Raw genomic sequence first — 20,780 nt, forward strand, 5'->3', positions numbered from 1 at the left:
ATTGGTTCATGAAGAAATGACGTCATATTTCGAAATGAATCTCGTCAGGAAAAATTTTTAATTCACTCCATCGTCATTAAATTATACTTTTTAAAAATAAAAACAACAACAAAAACATAGATATGAGATAATTTGTGGTTTTTACGATGTTTTAGCGCATATTAGTTTTTCGTGTCATGAGAAGTATTTTAAAAAAACTTTCTGTCTCAAGTAGAAGCTGTGGCTGTGTGCAGTGGCAACAATTTTTTTGTTTTCCTCTGTCCTGTTTTTCGCTGTTTGGTAGCAGTTCACACTGAGTAAGTTAATTATTCGATTCTTGTTTACTTGAATGTAGCTGATTTCTTATTTAAATTGCATACAATGCATTCAATTTATCAGTCGCGTATTTACATTCAGATGACGTCATTACCTTTAGTGTTTCGTCTATTCGTGTTATACCTCTTTCACTAATAACAAACGGCTCAACTAATTTGAATGTTTCGTATTTATTCAAAATATTTCATCATTCCAATTTTTAGTTCATCCGCAAATTGGCATATGTGCAATTTTCTTTTTTTGGTGATGACTCCCAACATATATCTTGTGATTGTACTACGTTTAAAACTTTAGGTCGTAGGTTCGAGTCCCTTGTGAAAGAATCGGCGAGCTTTAGCCTTTGAGATTATCTCCGGTAGAACAAGGGAATAAGTGTTATTGTCTCTTGAAAATTTGCTGTTTGAACAGGGGGTTTCAGAACTCAATGGGCAAAAATCAAAGAGGGATGTAAGAACCAGGGCCGTCTTAAGAGCATTATGGGGCCACCTGGCCAATTGATTTTTCTGAGCCTTGTCTGGCAAATTCTCGAAAAATTACACTATTTTCTGAGGCCCCTGGGCCGTGCCCGTGTAAGCCCATGCATTAAGTGGCACTGGATAGAATACTTCTAAATAAGTGACATTTTCGTCTTGCGATGCATCTACAGTGCATTGCAATGCTAGCAGTGAACTGCTAGATGGCACTGTCATTAAACACATAACGATTAGTTTTGCCAAGTATCGTTATTTCTATTATGGATTGCAGAAAGGGGTGGGAAGGTGGATATGCATTTCATGTGTGGTGCTGTAGACAGGAACACTTTGGATGCCTGAAGACCGTTTAAAATAAAACAAATAATTATTGCATCTATATTATAATTAACACCATGCGATTTTTTTTTTTTGTCATGATGGCTCATGTGGACAGACAGTGAGTGCTTCTCTCACTGATTTGCCACCCCGCACAGCAAGCTCACCATGGCCCTTCACCCCTGAATATTTCATTAAAAATGAATTGATTGTCATGGTAGTGGGAACCGGGACTTTTTTCGTGTCCCTATATTGAATTTTTAGTGTGAAAAACAAAAAATGATGTGAATCGTTTAGTCCAGCCTGCCCTAGTGGACGGGCTGTGCAAGTCAAGACAACCCTTTAGGGATGACTGCATGCTTAGTATCATTTTGAATACAAGTGAAAAACGAAAATAAATTGGTAATCAGCCAAAGAATCAAAGGTGAAAGGGAAAAAAACTAAAGTTGTAGGCAGGATTCTAACCATCCACCTTTGTACTGTAAATCTCACACTTTAGCAACTGGGCTAACAGTGGATGCTAGTCAGAATCTTAATTTAATTCATGAATTCTTGAACATCCACTTGTCACTAATGCCCATACGCTCTCAGTTTGGATACACCAAAGTGACGTCATTTCTTGTTTCGCCATACATTGAATAGATGTCTGGCTACGCATCCCTGCCATTTCTAAAAAGATGCATGCCAGACAAAATCACCTTTGAGTGATTCTCAGCACCAGTGCCTGTGCTTCTTGTGGCATGCTCTATATTCTGTATCCCTCTGAAAAATAAATTTTCGTGTAGACGTTGGTGTAAGCGCTCAAAGGCTTTCTAATCTGGCAAAGACTGCCTAGAGTATTTCCCGAGGGGCAGGGTAGCCCGGGTTGATAATATACTCACCTAAAGTACCAAATGGATGTTTAGAGGTCTAGTGAGTGTAATACCCGATTTGTCCATTTCAGAATCTTTCCTGACGCAGAACTACAACAGAAGTGGTGACGACGTGACCATAGCAAATATGTGCTGCTGCAAGTCCCTACCTCCTATTAACATCTCCAATTTTTGTAAGAGACATCCCCAAAGCAAAATATGCTGTAATCAGCAATGTACGTCACAGAACAATCGAAGACTTTTACGAAAAGGGCAGGAAACACTAATATTGGAATTTTTACCACAGAATATTTCCAGTCAGCCGAAGGCTCATTGCAGAACATTCTGCTTTGGAGAGGGACACCATTGCAAGCTGGTAATGTTGATCTTTGGCAGTTCTTAGTTACACTATTCTGGTGAACCGCAAACACATGATGACTAGAACGAGGAATCTGTGGGAGACAAACGTTTGAGAACCGCTGCTCTGTTTCAGAGCCGCTCTTCGTGGTGTGATGCAGTGAGACCGGGCCTCACGCTTTGGGGCCCTTGCCAATTCTGAAATTATTTCCCTTATCAATTTCGCATTTTCATTGGTGCATTCATCAAGTCAAATTTTCATTAGTTTTGGGAATTGTTTCTCTCATTAGTTCAAAATTACCTTCAGTGTTAAATTTCCAATAATTTGTGTGTTCATTTACATTTTTTATGGATGTTAATAACTTTTTTATGGATATTTCTCAGCATATTTTGAAATATTGGCGGCAAGTTCCCCCCTCCCATAAGATATATAAGATCAGAGTGAGGGGGGGGGTCTTTAACATTTATGGTGGCCGCAAACTGTTGAGATGCTCCTGGCCCTGCTCTATGCCAACGATGACATGTATGGCATCTAAGAAAATTCCTAACAGTCTTTCTGTATAGGAGTCTCTTTCCTTATGCAGATAAAATCTTTATGCAGCAGCACTCATTGTTCTGTGATATGTCAGTTTTTGGTGCATTCCTTTGAGGTTTGGTGTTCTTACAAGCCTCTCATAATATCTTAGTTTATTACTGATTAAACAGCACAAAAAGGCTTGATTTTCTTTTCTTTTTTTAAATTTAAAAAGCAACCAGGTTCTCTTGGGACCCATGTTAATTAGAATAGTGGCACCACTGGCTGTAACAAAAATGTAACCACATCAACCTCTTCTAATTCAAATGACTACATCAGGCTCATGTTGTTTCTGAGTATTTTTTCATTAAGTTTCATGGTTTTTTTCTTTTCAGATTGTCAAGATGGAGGACTGTAGTGATTTGGACAGGCAAATCGAACAGCTTCGTAGATGTGAAATTATCAAGGAAAGTGAGGTAAAAGCCTTGTGTGCGAAAGCAAGAGAGATTTTAGTAGAAGAAAGTAATGTGCAACGGGTGGATTCACCAGTAACTGTGAGTCACATTTTGTTCCTTTCAAGTACTATTTTCTTTTTTATGCTGTTCAGTTGTCCCATAGAGAATTATTCTGATTATAATTTCAATTTGAAGCAACACAAATTTTTTTTACTACACATAGGTATGTGGCGACATTCATGGCCAATTCTATGACCTGAAGGAGCTGTTCAAAGTTGGAGGCGATGTTCCTGATACAAATTATTTATTTATGGGCGATTTTGTTGATAGAGGATTTTACAGTGTAGAAACTTTTCTTTTGCTTTTAGCTTTGAAAGTAAGTTTGTACTTCTTGGTAATTGTTTTATGTTCTTCTAGACAACTGAAAAACTGGCTATGTTATACACTAATTGAAAAATCTGACTCATGTAAAATGGCCAGGTGTTTTGTGGTAAATCAGATTTTTCAATTTGCCCATAACAGTTATATAACCATACTCTTGAGCAGGCATTAAGATTACTGATTATTACCAAAGTTTAATTTTAACAAACAGACAAGCGTGACAACAGCAAGAAAATTTCATAATCCTTCAATTTCTGAAATGCATATGGTTGATATATACAGGCAACTATACACCTCCCACACTTGAATGTGTGCCGAGCTTTCACTGAATAGCAATCTATTTTTCAAACAGCTGTTTAAGAAAGTTACTAAGTTTGCTAAGTTACCTGAGTAGCATGACCAGTCCAACCAGGGTTGGTAAAAAAACCGGTTTTTTTGAAAAAAACCAAAAAACGAGGTTTTTTTGGTTTAACCAGGTTTTTTTGGTTTAAACCAGGTTTTTTTGGTTTAAACCGGTTTTTTTGTTTTAAATAGTATTAACATTAAAAACAATAAAATATCTGAAAAATCATTCAAACTTCCAATAATTAACTAAAATAAAATGTTTATTAATGCAATTAACACTATTCCCATGCTAATTAATCAATAAATATTTCTTACATTTTAACAAAAACCAACTTTTGCAATTTAATTATTTTTTGCTTAACTCAATGGATTACTGAGTGTTTGAAAATTCTTTTAATGTTATTATTAATCATATATAAAGGTTTTTCTCCAGTTACTTTCAGTATACTTAATTAGGAAGCTATTTTGCAAAAAGTAATAAAAATTAGGTGAATATAATGTATTTAATGAAGCATAAATAATGCAGATTAATTAGCAATGATTTACGATATACAGGGTGATTATAACTAAGGTTCTGATTTCAAAACACTAAAAAAAGAACGATTGTCAGAATGACTTGAAAATTGACATGAATATTCCTGAAAAAATTCAATTTTATTTGATAAAGGGGGAAAAAATACTTAAAAATGTAAAATTAATGATATCATGCAACATGTGGGAAATTTGCCCGCAGAATGGAAACGATAGACAGTCATGGCAGAATGATACCTTAATTATAACATTTCACGATTTCATAATTCATGGAAACCTCACAAAAAACGAAGTAATTGAACAAATAACTACAACTTGCTTAAGAAATGTTAAATATGTTGTCCACCGCGTGTTCTGGCTATGAGGTTGAAAGCACAAAAATTCTTGTTCAACAACAGAATCAGAGTATGCCCCATGGTCATAATGTGGATGTGCTTGCAATTCAGCTTTATTAAACCACTTAATCTGACCACTGTTTATAACATTTTGAGGTATCCCCACAGCCAGAAGTTGCAAGGGTTAAGGTGCATCCTGTCAAAATGGGTCTTCAGCAGCTGGTATTGCAATGTGCATCTTGATAGAAGTTCTATCCACACACTGATGCTGTGGAAATGCCGAAATGATGTGGTTGCACAAAATAGATTATACTGCTGGCCAAGTACAGCATCGTCTACTTGCACATTTTACACTTTTTTCTTTTGCGAAAGAAACTTCCATTGCTTCAGGAGTATCCATGCAAATTTTCAAGTCATTCTGATCAGTACTTATTGTATAGTTTTGGAATCAAAACTTTAATTATAATCACCCTGTATATAGCTGATTATTTTTCGGAAATCTGTTACTACTATACAGTAGAACCTTGATTAACTGGGCTTAACAGTGTGTGTGTGAAAGTATAAAAAAAACAGCTATTGAATATTAAGACTAGGAGATATACAGTAGGAGATGTGCTACTTCTTATGGGAAAGACAATGAAAATGTATGTGAGGTAATGTAACTACTAGTACACTAGTCTTTGTCCTTTAAGGACAGCTGGTGTCTTTATTGGATTATAGGACCACCTGCCCCTAGCATGATGGTGTCACTACTGTAGCTGCTTCTTTGTGAAGGGGGAAAAAAAACCCTGTGAGATAATACACCATTACATTTAGATGTGTGATGCAATCCTTATTCATGAATTTGCTACAGATAGAGCATCAGAATGTAGCCAAAGGTTAGAAAATGTTGTAAGAATGAGAAATTTAGGCTTTTATATATAACTTTAAATGACTAAGATACTTCATATGAAAAATATATATATATTCTGGCCACTTTTATGAGACTTTTTGAAAAAAACCACTTATAAAATCTTATGTCATTTAAAGATATACCATCAGAATGTACCCCAAGGATATAAAATGTGGTAAAAATGAAACATTTTGGCTAATAATGAACCAATATGATATTTTCAAGGAAAAAAATTTATATTTAGGCAACTTTTGTTTGATTTTTTGAAAAAAACCGAAGTGGTTTTTTTAAAAAAACCACTTGGTTAAAACCAAGGTTTAAACCAACGTGGTTTAAACCAAACAACCCTGAGTCCAACTACAGGTAATTAAGCCAGTATAAACACTGGGATTCATTTCTGTGTTGTAGAGCAAGTGAAAATAAATAAGACTTTTCTCTAAAATTCCTTGCATGGCCAGGCATAGTTAAAATGTGCTTTTCTGTGAATAAAATCATAAAATTCACTATTGGTTTATGTAGCAAATTGCCTTATTGCACATGGGTAAAAAAAAGAAATCAGAGGGAACATTGTTTATATAAAGATTGGATACCTTGCATATATAAAGGGCATGGTTGCGGGCAGCACAGTAATGAGTGAATCAATTATCACAACAGCAGCGTTTGTTGGGTGTAACCGTGCTAGTGTAATGGACATGTGTAATGGGAGGATGTATATATATATATATGTATATATGATCAAAATGGTGCAATTACTTCCAAGAAGCAGAAATTAAAGTGGCAGCAATAAAACTGTTGAACCCAACACTGTCAATAGAAGCTTTGTGCCCTGACAAGTTACAGCCATCTTTTGTGCCGGTGAAAGGACCAGTCAAATATCAAGTGAATTGTAAAAACTCAGTGAGTTCTTTTGTACACCAAGGCTTGACAAATCCCAAGTTACCATGACGACTGAAAAATTTGTATTGGTGCCTAAAAGTTTCTGTATGTGATTACTAGATTGAGGTTTGAGGACAACACAAAATATTTAAACATTTATTTTTGTAACCCCTTTCTATGTTAGCCGACACACTGTCCCACAAAAGTTGGAAAAAAAGATATTTTGACAGTTTAAAAAAATACATAGCTTGTAAAAATTTGTATGGTACCAAAATTTTTCTTCAATTTATCAAGCCCTGGTGTAAATACTGTGTATGATTGTTCTTTTTTTAATCTGAAAATTTTCAGAGAAAAATTTGAAAAACAAATTAACCTGGATATTTGTCAGTCTTTATTTCTTTTAATGATGCATATTTTTTCTTTAACATTTTCAGGTTAGATATCCAGATAGAATAACTCTCATCAGAGGAAATCATGAAAGTCGTCAAATCACTCAAGTTTATGGGTTCTATGATGAATGCCTGCGAAAATATGGTTCCATAACTGTCTGGAGATATTGTACAGAAATATTCGATTATCTAAGTTTATCAGCTGTAATTGATGGGAGGGTAAGTAGTGAGAATATCTAATTATATAGGGGAAAAACACCTCATTCTTGACTATATCTATTGAGCGTGCATTGGGTGTATCTAACTAATGTTTGGCAGTTTACGATTTCTGGTGCAATTACAAATTGCAAGAACATGCTAAAAAATGAGTGGAAAACTATATACACCATAACTATATAAATATGAATTTCTAGTGAACTAAACATATACTATTTAAATGTATTCAATTGCCATGAAATGATGCATGTGCGTATAATAGATGTGCATATATTTATACACATAAGTCATAGGGACACTTTGGAGTTCAGAGATTTTTATCAAATGTCTGGAAAAAAGCTTGATGAATTGTTCTGAAATTTAGGTCATGTAAACCTTATGCTTGTATTCATAAGTTCCAGTGAAAATTTAGTCACAAGTGCATTTAGGGACCAATAAGAATTTAAATAAGAAAAAATGTGTGTTTTTGATCAACCCTTTATCGGAAAAGCTGCAAATAATCTGTAAAGGCCCCTTTACACGTACACTTTTATGCGTGTAACTGCTGTAAACAAATTCAAAACTCCTTCAAGAGTGTGCGTGTAAAGGCGGAAAAAGTGTACTGTTAGGAGTGTGCCCTGGAACTGGTCATTCTAGCGTTCAATTGCGGGCCCAAAATCTTACCTGTAAATGCAAATGGATCCTACAAACAGAAACTGGGCAAATCCCTTGTCTCCTGCATCGTCTTCCTTATAAAAAGTGATTTATAAAGTATAAATAATTTTTTCAGTGACACTATTTTTTTAGAGTCTGTTTGACAATTTTTCTTTCTTTTTCCAATGAATTGTTATTTTAAAGAAATGATAAATTAGTTTCAAGTACCGTAATTACATTTATTAGGTTATTGTAATAATTTTCAAACTTTGATTTGGTTCCTTTATCCACTGACATTGCTATCAGATTTATAGATATGATAGATTACTATTATTATTTCGATAACCTCACAAGCTTTTGTTTATACTCAGGGTGTGGAAAAATTTAAAATAGTTTAAGCAGCATATTATAATATCGTCACCGATTTCATTTAAAACCAAAAACCATCCAATATCACATGAATGATATCCAACTAAAAAAATGTATTACTATTTGCACTTTTAATTTTATTGCTGTCATAACATGGCACGTAACAGAATGCTTTACATGCATAAGAATTTGTGTATAGAATTACAAAACATTTTTAAAATTATATTTCGATTTATTTAGCATTTTTTGCATTGTTATGAACTGCTTATGCTCCGCAACATTGATTTGGTAGATTGAAATGATTTTTTGAGGAAATGAATACAACCGAGAGAAATCTATAAGAATTTTTAAAAAATATCTGAATTAAAGCCTTATGAAATAACACCATTATTTAAAAAAAATACAGTGAAACCTCAATATAACGATACTCTGCAAACCAAGAAAAAAAATATTGTTGTAGAGGGATTACCGTTATATTGTGGGGTAGCAGTTTAACATTAGAATATAGACGTTTCCAAACAAGATTTCCCACACATTCCGGTACATGCCTTGAAAATTTGATGATACAGTCGACATTCGTTATAATGACCCCCTTTATTCCACAAAAAAGGGTTGTTGCATTGAAAGTGTGAAAAAAAATTACCTTCTTAAGAGAACTCCATATTTGTAAGGAATAAAAATTATAATTTTGTTAATTAAGTGAATTGTATCAAGTAATTTTGTTAGTTGAAAGTCATCAGTTGCAGGTTAGACATACTCCAATATCTCTATCTGAGTGGGTTCCATCTGGTATCTAAAGCCCTGTTCACATGTGCAAATATTGCGGTAGCATTGGGAGTTCCAGCACTCGACGACTTTATCCCTTCATAAGGAAAGAAATGTAGAGCAGTCATTGGTGAAAATTCTTGAAGCGGGTTTTAAACCCGCTTTTGCTATTTCCCATGTGAATGGAGCTTTAGCATACTAGTATGAGAAGGGTCTTAGGTCAGTCATATCCAAACACTTTGTATTTGTTTTGCCACTTCAGTTCCTGGCGGATCACAAGTGGATTTCTGGTTGTTGAAGTTTTGAAAATTGCCAGTACACAAAGAAAATCCTAGAGCTTTTTCTGACTTAAACAAAGTCATTGAAAATTCAACTCTGAAAATTTAATATATTATGATACATGCTTTACAAATGTCCATCATATCTTGCATACAATGTGCCATTTCTAATAAAAGAGCCCATATTGAGAATTCCTCAATAAAGCAATCAAAGCTTTCACTATCCAAACTTGTGTTCTTTAATGTTTTTCTGCACAATTGTGTTTCGAAAAGAACAAACATTGCAATGTTTTTATAGGACTGTAGGCCTATCATTGGCATTTTTATTTTAAAAGTCAATAGTGTTACCACGCATTTGATTTTGTTTTCCAAATTTAGTTTGCTGTAACTATGAGTGTTTTTTCAATGTCATTGACACGATTTTTGAAGGCATACTTTGAAATAAAGTACATATGAAATCAGGGTACGTCGATTTCGTATTCACAATATTTCTTAATTTTTTTTTTAAATCATTGATTTAAATCAAAAAATTTAAATTTTGTTTTTTCTTTACATAAATTCAATGATATTGAAGTAAATGCAACCTGGTATGGTTTGCATATTCACTGATATGTGATTGATTGTGATTAAAAGAAGTATAGAAGATCTTTGGGGTAAATATAGACTTGAACTTTTTATCCCTAGTTACAATGCAGTAAGGAAGCTGCTCTATTTCTAGATTTTGTTCATGGAAAACATTGAAGAAAAATATAGGGAGCTAAACTGCACTATATTAAATGCATTACACTAGGGTTCGCATGGTTAAAAAAGAGGAATAATTTTTTTGTATAAAGCCTTGCCCTAATTGCCAATTCAAAGTAGTAATAGATATTGTACCAACATAGGCTTTCGACTTTACTTTTCGTATTAAAATTTTTGGTTTGCTCATTTTTTTTATCGAAATCATTAAATCTGTAAAGAACATCTGCAAATGTGTAAACTATTAAGCAATATCATACAAGTCAGAAACAAATCCATTCATTGTGCAAGAGAATATTTCCAATAGAATTTGTTTTATTTAGTTGATGCTGAATGGCCCTTTGGTTGTAAATCGAGTGAATTGAGATGTCTGCATCAGATATATGATACTACCATCCCCATTCACTTTAATGGGGGTGGGGGAAGGGGTTCATGAATAAAAAAACCACTTTTCTCTACAAAAAAAAGTTAATCCATGAAGTTAATTTAGGCTCAATGACCCTTCATGTTACATAAACACAGATTTTTGGTGTTTATGTTTTTTGCTTATAGTTTGCTTGTTGTTTATTCATTAATGCTTAATTAAATTTGAGCGATTAGGAGAAAAAAGCAGTTGTAATATGAAAATATGCATTCTTTATGATCAACCAGATTTGTTTTAATTTATAAGCAGTCAGTTACTTTAAATTAAAAAAAAATCTTTTTTTTTAATCATGATTCTTTCATACCCTGTATAAATTTTGTTTTTGTACTCAAAGTATTGCTGCCTCTAGGAGCACATTTGTAATGCCAGTTATTTTATGACCACCCTTTATTTCTAAATCTGTTTTATAAAAATTGTTTTATAGGCTGGATTTTGGATTTTCTAATTGCATTTAATTGTGATTGTAGATCTTTTGTGTTCATGGAGGACTCTCGCCATCTATTCAAACCTTGGATCAAATCAGGACAATAGATAGGAAGCAGGAAGTCCCTCATGATGGTCCAATGTGTGATCTCCTATGGTCTGACCCAGAAGGTGATTTGTTCTCTCTTCTTTAATACATCAAATTTTAATTGTTATAATATTCAACCTTTTTTACGCAAAAGCAGAGTAAACCTCTTGCAAAGTATGTAAAAATCTATTTCGCTTTTGATGCATGGTAATACGTAAAAGATGGGTACAAAATTCAGAGAGATTGTGCAAATGGGTTAGTGAGTGAATGAAGCCCATAATGTTTCATGTGGGTTTTTGATTGCTATCCAAATCAGTTGCTTGAAACTTATAGGTGAATTTTTTACTCTTTCTTTCTAATGCTTGCATTTTAATAGTCAAAAAAAGTAATAATTAGAGCCCGGAAGTTTAGGCATTAAAAATGGTCTAAATAGGCGGGTATAAAGGTACTAAAAATGTCAAAAATAGGCACTAAAAAGGCATTAATAATTTATGGAAGGAAAAAAACTAAAACTAAGGTATATTAAGGGTCCAAAAACTATCTGAAAAATTGGTTGCATTTACTCCTTCTACTGCTTTAATTATTGTTTTATAATGACTGCATTATTATCTAAGTTAAACTGATTTCAGTCCCAATAAAATGCTAGTAAACTCTCAGGATTAGGTGAGTTACAGAGCTACCATTACCAGATGCATAGCCTGTAGAGAAAATGATCTGTGATGCTCCTTCAAGTTGCGAATAATTCTTGTTCATTTGTTGCATCATTTGGAATAATCATTATCAATTCTATAGGTGAAACATGCTTTATTCAATAGATACCTTGTTCTATTAAAGCAAGACTATCAAGCCTGGTGCCCTCTGTGGCCACACACTGTTGCACACCTCTGAGGGCAACTCTGGTTAATTTAATCAAATACTAAATATGTATGCAAAATAAAGAGCCGTTGTACAGTGCATTTATGGCGTAAAAAAAACAATCGGAATAACGTGGGCCCAAGAGCCTTGTCTGTTCCTACCCTCAAAGCAGAATGTGCCAAAATCTGTGACGTACGTCACAGAACAATTAGTGCTACTGCAGAACAATTTGGAAGAATTTTAAGAAAAACTGCAAAAAAACACTATTACATGTATGGGGATTTTTACAACTGTAAATTTTCAGTCAGCTGAGTGCTTGTTGCAGAACAGTGCTAAACATTCTGCTTGGGGGACTCCTACCCTGCTTGTGTGAGCCATGATGTATACTGATGACCTTGAGACAGTCATTGGTCAGCTATACATTTACAATGCAGTCCAGAGTGAGACGTTATGTAAAACATGTGGAAAAGCAAAAAATTCTAATTTTCCTCTGCTTTTTTAACATGAGCTGCGCTCATCTGAAACAAAATCATTCGTGTCTAACACCATTTGGTCAAAGCAAAGTTAATGCAATCTCTTAGATCAGTTATTCAAATTTAAATGGGGCTTTCTGATAATAATTAGTAAAGAGAAAGAAAATTTTAAGAAGAAAGTGCATTCTCGTGCAATCTCGAATCATTATTTTGTTCTCAAAATAATGATAAAGAAATAATGATTCAAAATATACAAGTTGTGCAGATTATGGCTTCTGAAATTCACTAATAAACTCAAAAATATGTTAAAATAAGCATTTATGTCGGGAAAATTAAAAAAAAAAGGCATTTATGGCATTTTGCCTGAACTTCCTGGCTCTAATAATAATGGTTTTATTTGTTTTTATGTTATGTTTATATCTCTTCTTCCCAAGAATTTTTCTTTAATTTATTTTCAACTATTAATTTCTTTAAAAAAAATAGTTTTCAATCACTACATTTTTTAAACACTGTCTATTTAGCAGGTCTCTTGTTTAACGGGTCTTAACATGAATCACAGTGAATAGACATGGAAGCATAGTCGTTTGATACCAGCTTATAACTCACTCTCATGTGTATATAGTAGCATATGCAGGGTTTTCTGGGGGGGGGGGGGCGTTCATTCTTTGCAGCAAAGAAACAGGAAAATTTTGGCTCAATGGGGTGCAAACTAGCTATGGTGTGACAAAAATATAAATCATAAAAGTGATTGTTAAAGTCAAAAGAAAACTGAAGGTTTTATCAAAGCATTAAATGAAGTTAGCCATAACCATTTCGTGTATTTTGTCTTTTATATTAATATTAAAAGAAACATTTTTTGTTTATCTTTTAAATTATAGATACTCAAGGATGGGGTGTTAGCCCAAGAGGTGCAGGTTACCTTTTTGGAAGTGATGTTGTAGCACAGTTCAATTCAGCCAATGACATTGACATGATTTGCAGAGCTCATCAATTAGTTATGGAAGGTTTTAAATGGCATTTCAATGAAACTGTTCTTACAGTATGGTCTGCCCCCAACTACTGCTACAGGTAAGTTGAGGTTAAATTTTCGATTCTCTTCCCCCCCCCCCCCCCCCCCCCACCTGCAAGTGGTTAAATTTTCAGCCAAAATGGTTCTTTTGTAACAAAACACTTGCTGGAGAAGACAGCAGTGCATGACAGAAAGGAAAGCTGCCTGTATCACTGCTTGATGATTATTAGAGTTTGTCAACAAATACTATTCTGTTATTCTTCACTTGCCTTTAATGGATGTTGTTAAATTACTCACACACATTTTTTTTTTTTTTTTGTAGATGTGGTAATGTAGCAGCAATATTAGAACTCGATGAACATCTCCAAAGAGAATTTACAATCTTTGAAGCTGCACCCCAGGTCAGTATATATTTTAAGCAAAAGACAGTTGTACAACATAACATAATTTATTTGTCCCCAGTCAATTACGATAATACTATGCAAATTTGAGTTGAAACAGAAGGGAAAAAAGAGCAAAACAAAAACAAGGCGAAACTACAAGAGCAAAATTTAATTAAATTATATGCATATGTGTTATTACAGTGGAACCTTGATTAATTAAAAAAAGTGGGTCCAATCGCACATCCTTTTTTTACATGTTAACCGTATACAATTCAGACTACTTATTACTGTCAATATACCGCAACTGTATCATTGGTACAGTTACAGAGCTTGACCATTGAAGAGAAAGTTTTATTGTAATGAAATATACAAAAAACACATGCATAATAACTTCCTCATAAAAAATATTTTTCGTACGCAACACATTACTGCTACTTAACCGTGCATAGTCCCGTCTTAAATCATGGCCCGAGGGCCTCACGAAAATCAGATCTTGTTGAAATTTTCGAGGATTTGCCTGATAGGGCCTCAGAAAAATCACTTGGCCCAGGAACCCATGATGCTCTTAAGACGGCCCTTACCACACACGTATTTTAGTACAGTTCAACCTCTTTAGGTGCATTTTGTTCAAAGTGAAAGCATAATTTTCACTTGGAAACTTCACTCCATCTTCTGTCTACCCCCACTGCGTTCCCCCTGCCTGACATCGTATCTATGATGCTGAGGAGTGATGGCATCCAGCTCCATTAGCCAACGAGGGCATTGGAACAGTTTTTTTGTCTGACATTGTTGTCCACAGCCTTCACTTTATCTGTAGCCTTTCTGGAAAAGGGTGGTGCAATTTCCACTTTCACATTGTATTCAGTGATCTGTTTATTTTTTATATATATTCATTGTATTGAAACAGGATAGAACTGGAACAAAAAAAATATCGTCCAACCCAGTATCCTTGTACATAAGTCTTACTCTATTATTATATCAGTTATGCAATATGTATTTTTACTGTGTGACAGTATTTCCTTAACTTTTAAGAACCAATTTAGTAACAGTAGTGTTTTGAGATGAAAAAAAATATATTCTCATTTTTGTCTTTTGAACTTTATCAATGATAAAAGAAATAGTTTTACATGTTTTTTAACTAACTGTTAACCAATCATCTGGCTATGTTGTCGTGAAGATTTTGTCTAATTATTTCAATATTTGAAAACTAATTTGTAATTATTTTAATTATTATATTTTTGTTGATTTAAAAAACACAGTTAAGAACATGATGTTGAAGTCAGTTTCAATATATTTATAAAAAAAAATTCTAATCAGTCAAGTATATTTTATGAGATTTAAACTTTTAAAAAAGGAAAAAAAAATAGGAAAAGAAATTAATTGGCCAGATGACTGGTTAAACTGATTCTTCTCCCTTCCCCACACACACTAACATTAATAAGCCTACATGATGAGCTTAGGGTGGTATTCACTTGACATGGTTTAAACTGTATACATAATTTTTTTGGATCGGAGATTTTTTTTTTTTTTTATTTGGGTCCTTCAGAAACAACTCCCCGTGTTCCACAGAGTATACCACGAGGCTTACAAACGTAAGTAACAACAACAAACATATACGGTTCAAGAAACTCAAAATTTGCAATACAGCGTAATACAAAAGAAAGGAAAAATCAGATCAGTATGTACAATAACAATATACGAATGCACTTCAAAGCGCAATATTGCACCAGTGAATGCCATATGGTATCAATGAAAAAAAAAAAAAAAAAAAAAAATTCAATACACACACATGAATAGAAAAATATACGACCACACATAAGTATATATATATATCCACACATACACATATATATACACACACCAATACATACATACAAAGATAGTGAGAAAAAAAAAATAAATAATAATAATAATAACAATAATAATAATAATAATTAGTACTTAAATGGAAATTTTGATTAATTATTCAAGAATCGAAAACAGCACTTGCAAGGAAAATGAGAATGTACACATTGTATATACAAAAAATAAAATAGAAACCAATTATTTTTTCGCAAAGATATTTTGTACATATATTTTTAGAATGCGAAGGACTTCCTTTGATTTGACCAAATCGGACAATGCAGGCGGCCAAGAAATAGACAGTTTCTTAAGTTCTTTTCTGAAATGAACCCTCTCCTTCGTTAGATTTTTGCACGACAGAAGAAGATGCATAGGATCTTCTTCATTGGTTCCACATATACACAGCGAACTACTGGCAAGTTTCATTCTCGCGAGATAACTTTGAAAATGAAACTTGCCAGTAGGATCGGAGATTGACACGATTTTTTTAAAACCTGACTTAAACTAATCTGTGTCGGTCTCTTGTCTAAAAATTGTGACTAGTTTAGACCATGTTTGTGAATACCATCCTTAGTAGACTTGTATTGTGTATTGTTGAAATGCGACAAAGGAACAATTTTTTTTTCTTTTGTACATACAGAAGTATATCTCAGACTGCTTGTTTAAAAAAATGTTTTATCAGTTTCTGTACTGTAATTTTAATTTTAAGCATATGATTCTTTCTAGTTGTATTCTATTATTAATTTTGCTTACATTGAATTTTGTAGGAAACTAGAGGAATACCAACGAAAAAGCCACAGCCAGATTACTTTTTGTAATTGTGTTTTTCCATCTAAAGAAACTGACAAATGAAGGCATTATAAAAAAAGAAATTTTTTGAAAGTAAATTTTTTTTTTCTACTCATGTGCTTGTCGTTCATCGTGTCTCGGGAAGTACTGAATGAAATTTGGCCATGTACAGCTGGTGGTTTTTCAGATTTGTCTCGAGTATTACATAATAGTGTATGTGAATGTTTTTTTTTTTTTTTCTCTCTTTTGATTTTAGAAATTGTATATAAAGTGAATGTCCATTAAAAAAGCGAGTTTTATTTTATTCTTACTCTTGTACAATGTTTTACATGTTGTATTAATAGAATAAATTTCATTTCTGGTCTCAGGTTATATGTTTGGTGTAAATATTTCCTATGAAAATTTTGTTTCTTGTGCGAAGTCAATATGCTTCTACAAGGAAATAAAAACTTCATGTTTTTGTGCTAATATGAATTACTGTGCTCTTAGGTGTATCGCGTATACTTATAATTGGTGTTTAGGTGTTTAGGCATGAGATACACATGTTACTTAGCAGCACAAAAGCACGTTACTTTCGAAAAGATGTTACCAATAAGCTTATTGGTTGCATTTGCTTGAATGTAGCTTGTATATCTCAGGCCAAGGAATGTTAAAGAAATCTGCATATGATATACACCACCTGTAAAAATGGGAACTTGAGTTGAAAACTGCATCCTTCCATTCACTGAATTCTGCTTTTTTCCCCCTTTTTCTTGCACTTTCTCATGATTATTGATCATAGACCAGTGCCGTCTTAACGCTTGGCCCGGGGCCTCATAAAAATGAGATCTAGTTAAAATTTTCTAGAATTTTTACCAGGTAAAGCCTAAGAAAAATCACTTTGCCCGGAGTCCCATGATGCTCTTAAGACTGCTCTGTCATAGACAATCTGGTTAATCCAAGTTACTGTAAGACTGACTGCAAGAAAACTATTCCGTAATTCTAACAAGCATGAAGAAAAAAGTAAGTTTATCTATTGCTTTCCATAAGGGTCTGGCAAGAGATGATTTCGATCCATGACCACAGGGAACACTCTTCATCATATTCATATGGCATAGATGTGTCTCCATTGTATTCAGTATTAATTTTAGGATCTCAACAACCTTGCCCAGAGCCTCAAGTTTTGAAACTGGACTCCTAGGACAATAAAAATTTCATTGGCTTATTTCTAGTAAATATTTATGGTGTAAAAAGCAAAGTACACTGGGGGGTAAAGAGTGTTGAATGTGATATATTATATTCCTTCCTCTATGTCGGTACAGTGGTGAGTTGGGGAAATATATGCAGCATTTTTAAAGGGCTTCAGAAATTGAATCTTTTTGGACCAATTTTTTCGTTTTCCTGCCATATCTCAAAGAAGCTGTAGTTCACATTTTTTGGTGATTTCATTGATGCTGTTTTTCTGCATCTGCGATTCAGACAAACCATCAGTTTTCCCATCCTTACATCAAGTATGAACCTGAGGAAATATTTTATGCCTTGGACATTCAAAACAGAAAAAACAATTTATTCCTATTTCAAGACCCACAAGCTTCCATGGGAATAAATTAAACAAAGGAACCTTTTAATGAGTTTTATTAGTTTTTTTATTTAGTTCTAAGATCTTTTGTGATTGTGTGATCATTTGGTTAGCCGTTATAAACATTTTGTGTCTCATATTTTTGATACTTAGCTATCAAATTTTCAAAATGCCTCTTTTGGACAATCTCAAGGGGAAGAACTAGCAGGTAGTAGCAGTGATGAGCAATGTCATTTATATACAGAATTCCAATATGCTTATATATATATATGGAATCCAATATTTCCCAATATGCTTTTAATTTTATAACAAAAACGGAGAAAACTTTTGGACCCTGGTATAAAACTAAAAGACCAGTTTTCTGCCCTAGTGATGTGGTGATAAGATGCTCATCTACCACCATGAAGGTTGCTGTCCCGGGTTCGAATCTGAGGGAGGATATAGATATTTTCCCGAATGAACTTGCTACCACCGATACACGGTGTCTTCGTTTCCAACCCATCTCATTAATGGTAGTAAATTGCAATATAGCGATATGGCCAGAGTTGGTGTTTGGTGAAGCAGTTTTTTACCCAGGTCGTCTAGTGAGATCTAGTTACTATTTTCAGAAGTTGTTAATACATTACTTTTGCCAGGTAGAGGGCGAAGCCCAAAAAAAAACGCTTTGCCCAGAGACCTATGACACTGTTGAGCAGGGCCTGAAATTTGGTTGCCTTTCGTATTTTCAGCACGTGCCCCCACAACATATGCATTCACTACAAAGAACATTACATATAAGGGGCCCGAACTTATGAGGAACAGGCCGTGCATTTCAAAGCCTTTTTCTGGAAATAATTCCTATCTACAGTCTTGGGGATTTTTCTCCTGATTATATCTCTTCATTGATAGGAGCTGGTTTTTCGCAGTGACGGCGAAGCTGAGGGAACTTGAGCACCCCACGGAAATTTGTAGAGCGGGTCAGAGCACCCCTAAAACTGATTCAGATATAAAAGAAACTCGATTCCACAAATTCGAAACCCAACCCTGATTTTTTTTTTTTTATTTAACACTGCCTGCAGAAGTCTGAAAATGTAGGATTATCAGACCTGGAATCCTTTCTTTAATGTCACTTCAGGTGTCGTCCTACGTTTTGGAAAAAAAAAACCGCATCACCTATTTCGAGAATACAGTACCATCTGTAGGATACGAAGCACGGCGCAGGAACGTCATTTTTTTCCGGGGGGGGGGGGAAGGCGAAGAACATGTACTCAATGTATGTATGTATGTATATACACCATTTTTAGTGTGTTTTCTAAAGCCGGGGGGGGGGGGCAACGGAATGACCCCCCCAAATGACGACTCTGGCACGAGTCGAACTCGGTTAAAATAATGATAAAAAATCTTTAATAAACAAAACATAAAAAAACGATGGTCTCGCGCTCCTCGAGACACGTCTATCTCGTCGCGCTCTCACACACGCTGAGTAAAAACAGCCGACAATCATTTACACCAGTGATTCCCAATGTGGGCGTTAACGCCCCCTGGGGAGCGATGGAATGTTCCAGGGGACGGTAGAAGATGCGGGTATGACATAGGATCCTATGGGTTAGATTGCGTTGGGGGGCGATGGGAGAAAAAATTTCTGAAGAAGGGGGGGATGGGATAAAAAAAGGTTGAGAAACTATGATTTACACTAACAAAAAGCAGACGACAACGTCACAACAATATCGTCTGCAATGACCAGTCTGATGGAACACTAGATAGTGGACATAGTGATCTTGAATTGAGGCACGCTTCCACTTCTAAAGGTTTCTAACAGGTGGCTGGAGATGTATATATTTTGGAAAGAGAGAAAATTCAACTGCCACTGCGTGGAATCGAACCCACGTCCTTTCACTTTCCGGGTGAACGTGCTAGACTACAGAGGCAACGAATATCTCAATTTTTCCTTAGAGCTCGTGTGCGCTGAACGGGACCGTCTGTTGGACCTAGCTCAGGCCAAAGCTCCACTTGTGCGACTAAGGTCGAAAACTCCTCTAGAGTGAAAATGATGTTTTCTATCACTCTCTTCAACTGATGTTTCATGGATTTTATACCAGCTTCCCACAGTCTACCGAAATGTGGAGCAGACGGTGGGTTGAAATTCCACTTGATACCTTCACTAGATTACCAATCTATGAGTTGACCACTGCCTTGGTGTTTCGACACATTACTCATTAGTTCCTTCAACTCTTTGTGTGTCCCAGTGAAGTTCGTAGCACAGTCACTGAACATCTCGTTAGGCTTTCCACGCCTCGCTATGAATCTTTTGAATGCAGCAATGAATGGCTGCGAAGACAAATCTCCAACCACTTCTAAGTGGATTGCTCGTGTTGAAAAACATACAAAGAGAGAAACGTGTGATTTGAATGTTCTCTGTCCTCTTCCTCTTCGAAGTGTAATAACGAAATGACCAGCGTAATCAACTCCAACTCGTGTGAATGGTCTTGTTTGTTGGTTGTTGCACTCTTGAGGCAGGGAGATCAGCTATAAGCTGAGTCGCTGTCTTGCTCTATGCCTATAACAAATAACATCTGACTGCATCTCTTCCGGAAATTATCCAAAACCTTTCTCGTATCACAGATAGAAGAAGTTGTGGGCCTGCGCGGAGATGGGTCTTATGATAATGATCTCGAAGCAAGGTTGTGGCATGATGACTCTTTGGCAACAACATTGGATGCTTCTGATCTTCAGGAATAGGTGTATTCGACAATATTCCTACAACGCGAATCCCTCCTTGTCTCTCTGTCCAGAAAAGGATTCAAAGTTTGCTTTTAACTGGAACAGGTTTTTCCATCTGTAAAGGAGAGAGCTATTCAGGAAATTGTGCACCCTGAACACACCTGATAACTGTCGCCATAGATCTATTAATCTCTTCACGTGATAAAGT

General features: G+C 34.8%; 1 protein-coding gene across 1 annotated transcript; it reads left to right on the forward strand.

Annotated features, from left to right (window-relative positions):
- Nucleotides 1-3: 3 nt before the first annotated feature.
- Nucleotides 4-16,681, forward strand: Pp4-19C (protein phosphatase 19C). Its single transcript, XM_089234749.1, has 8 exons — nucleotides 4-296; nucleotides 3,221-3,379; nucleotides 3,504-3,656; nucleotides 7,075-7,248; nucleotides 10,920-11,046; nucleotides 13,170-13,359; nucleotides 13,623-13,701; nucleotides 16,293-16,681. The coding sequence occupies exons 2-8, from the start codon at nucleotides 3,230-3,232 to the stop codon at nucleotides 16,341-16,343; spliced, it is 924 nt and encodes a 307-aa protein (XP_089090875.1). The 5' UTR covers nucleotides 4-296; nucleotides 3,221-3,229; the 3' UTR covers nucleotides 16,344-16,681.
- The last annotated feature ends 4,099 nt before the right edge of the window (nucleotides 16,682-20,780 follow it).

Source organism: Pholcus phalangioides, unplaced genomic scaffold, assembly GCF_987345545.1.
Source record: "Pholcus phalangioides strain wild (caught in Gottingen) unplaced genomic scaffold, Ppha-v1.0 ptg000008l_1, whole genome shotgun sequence".
Classification (NCBI taxonomy): Eukaryota; Metazoa; Arthropoda; class Arachnida; order Araneae; family Pholcidae; genus Pholcus; species Pholcus phalangioides.

Excerpts from the sequence above, each read along its gene's own strand:
- Pp4-19C (XM_089234749.1), top strand. The coding sequence starts at position 3,230 with ATGGAGGACTGTAGTGATTTGGACAGGCAAATCGAACAGCTTCGTAGA. Across the intron at positions 3,380-3,503 it reads GGGTGGATTCACCAGTAACT|GTATGTGGCGACATTCATGG; the intron begins GTGAGTCACATT and ends TACTACACATAG. Across the intron at positions 13,702-16,292 it reads TCTTTGAAGCTGCACCCCAG|GAAACTAGAGGAATACCAAC; the intron begins GTCAGTATATAT and ends TGAATTTTGTAG.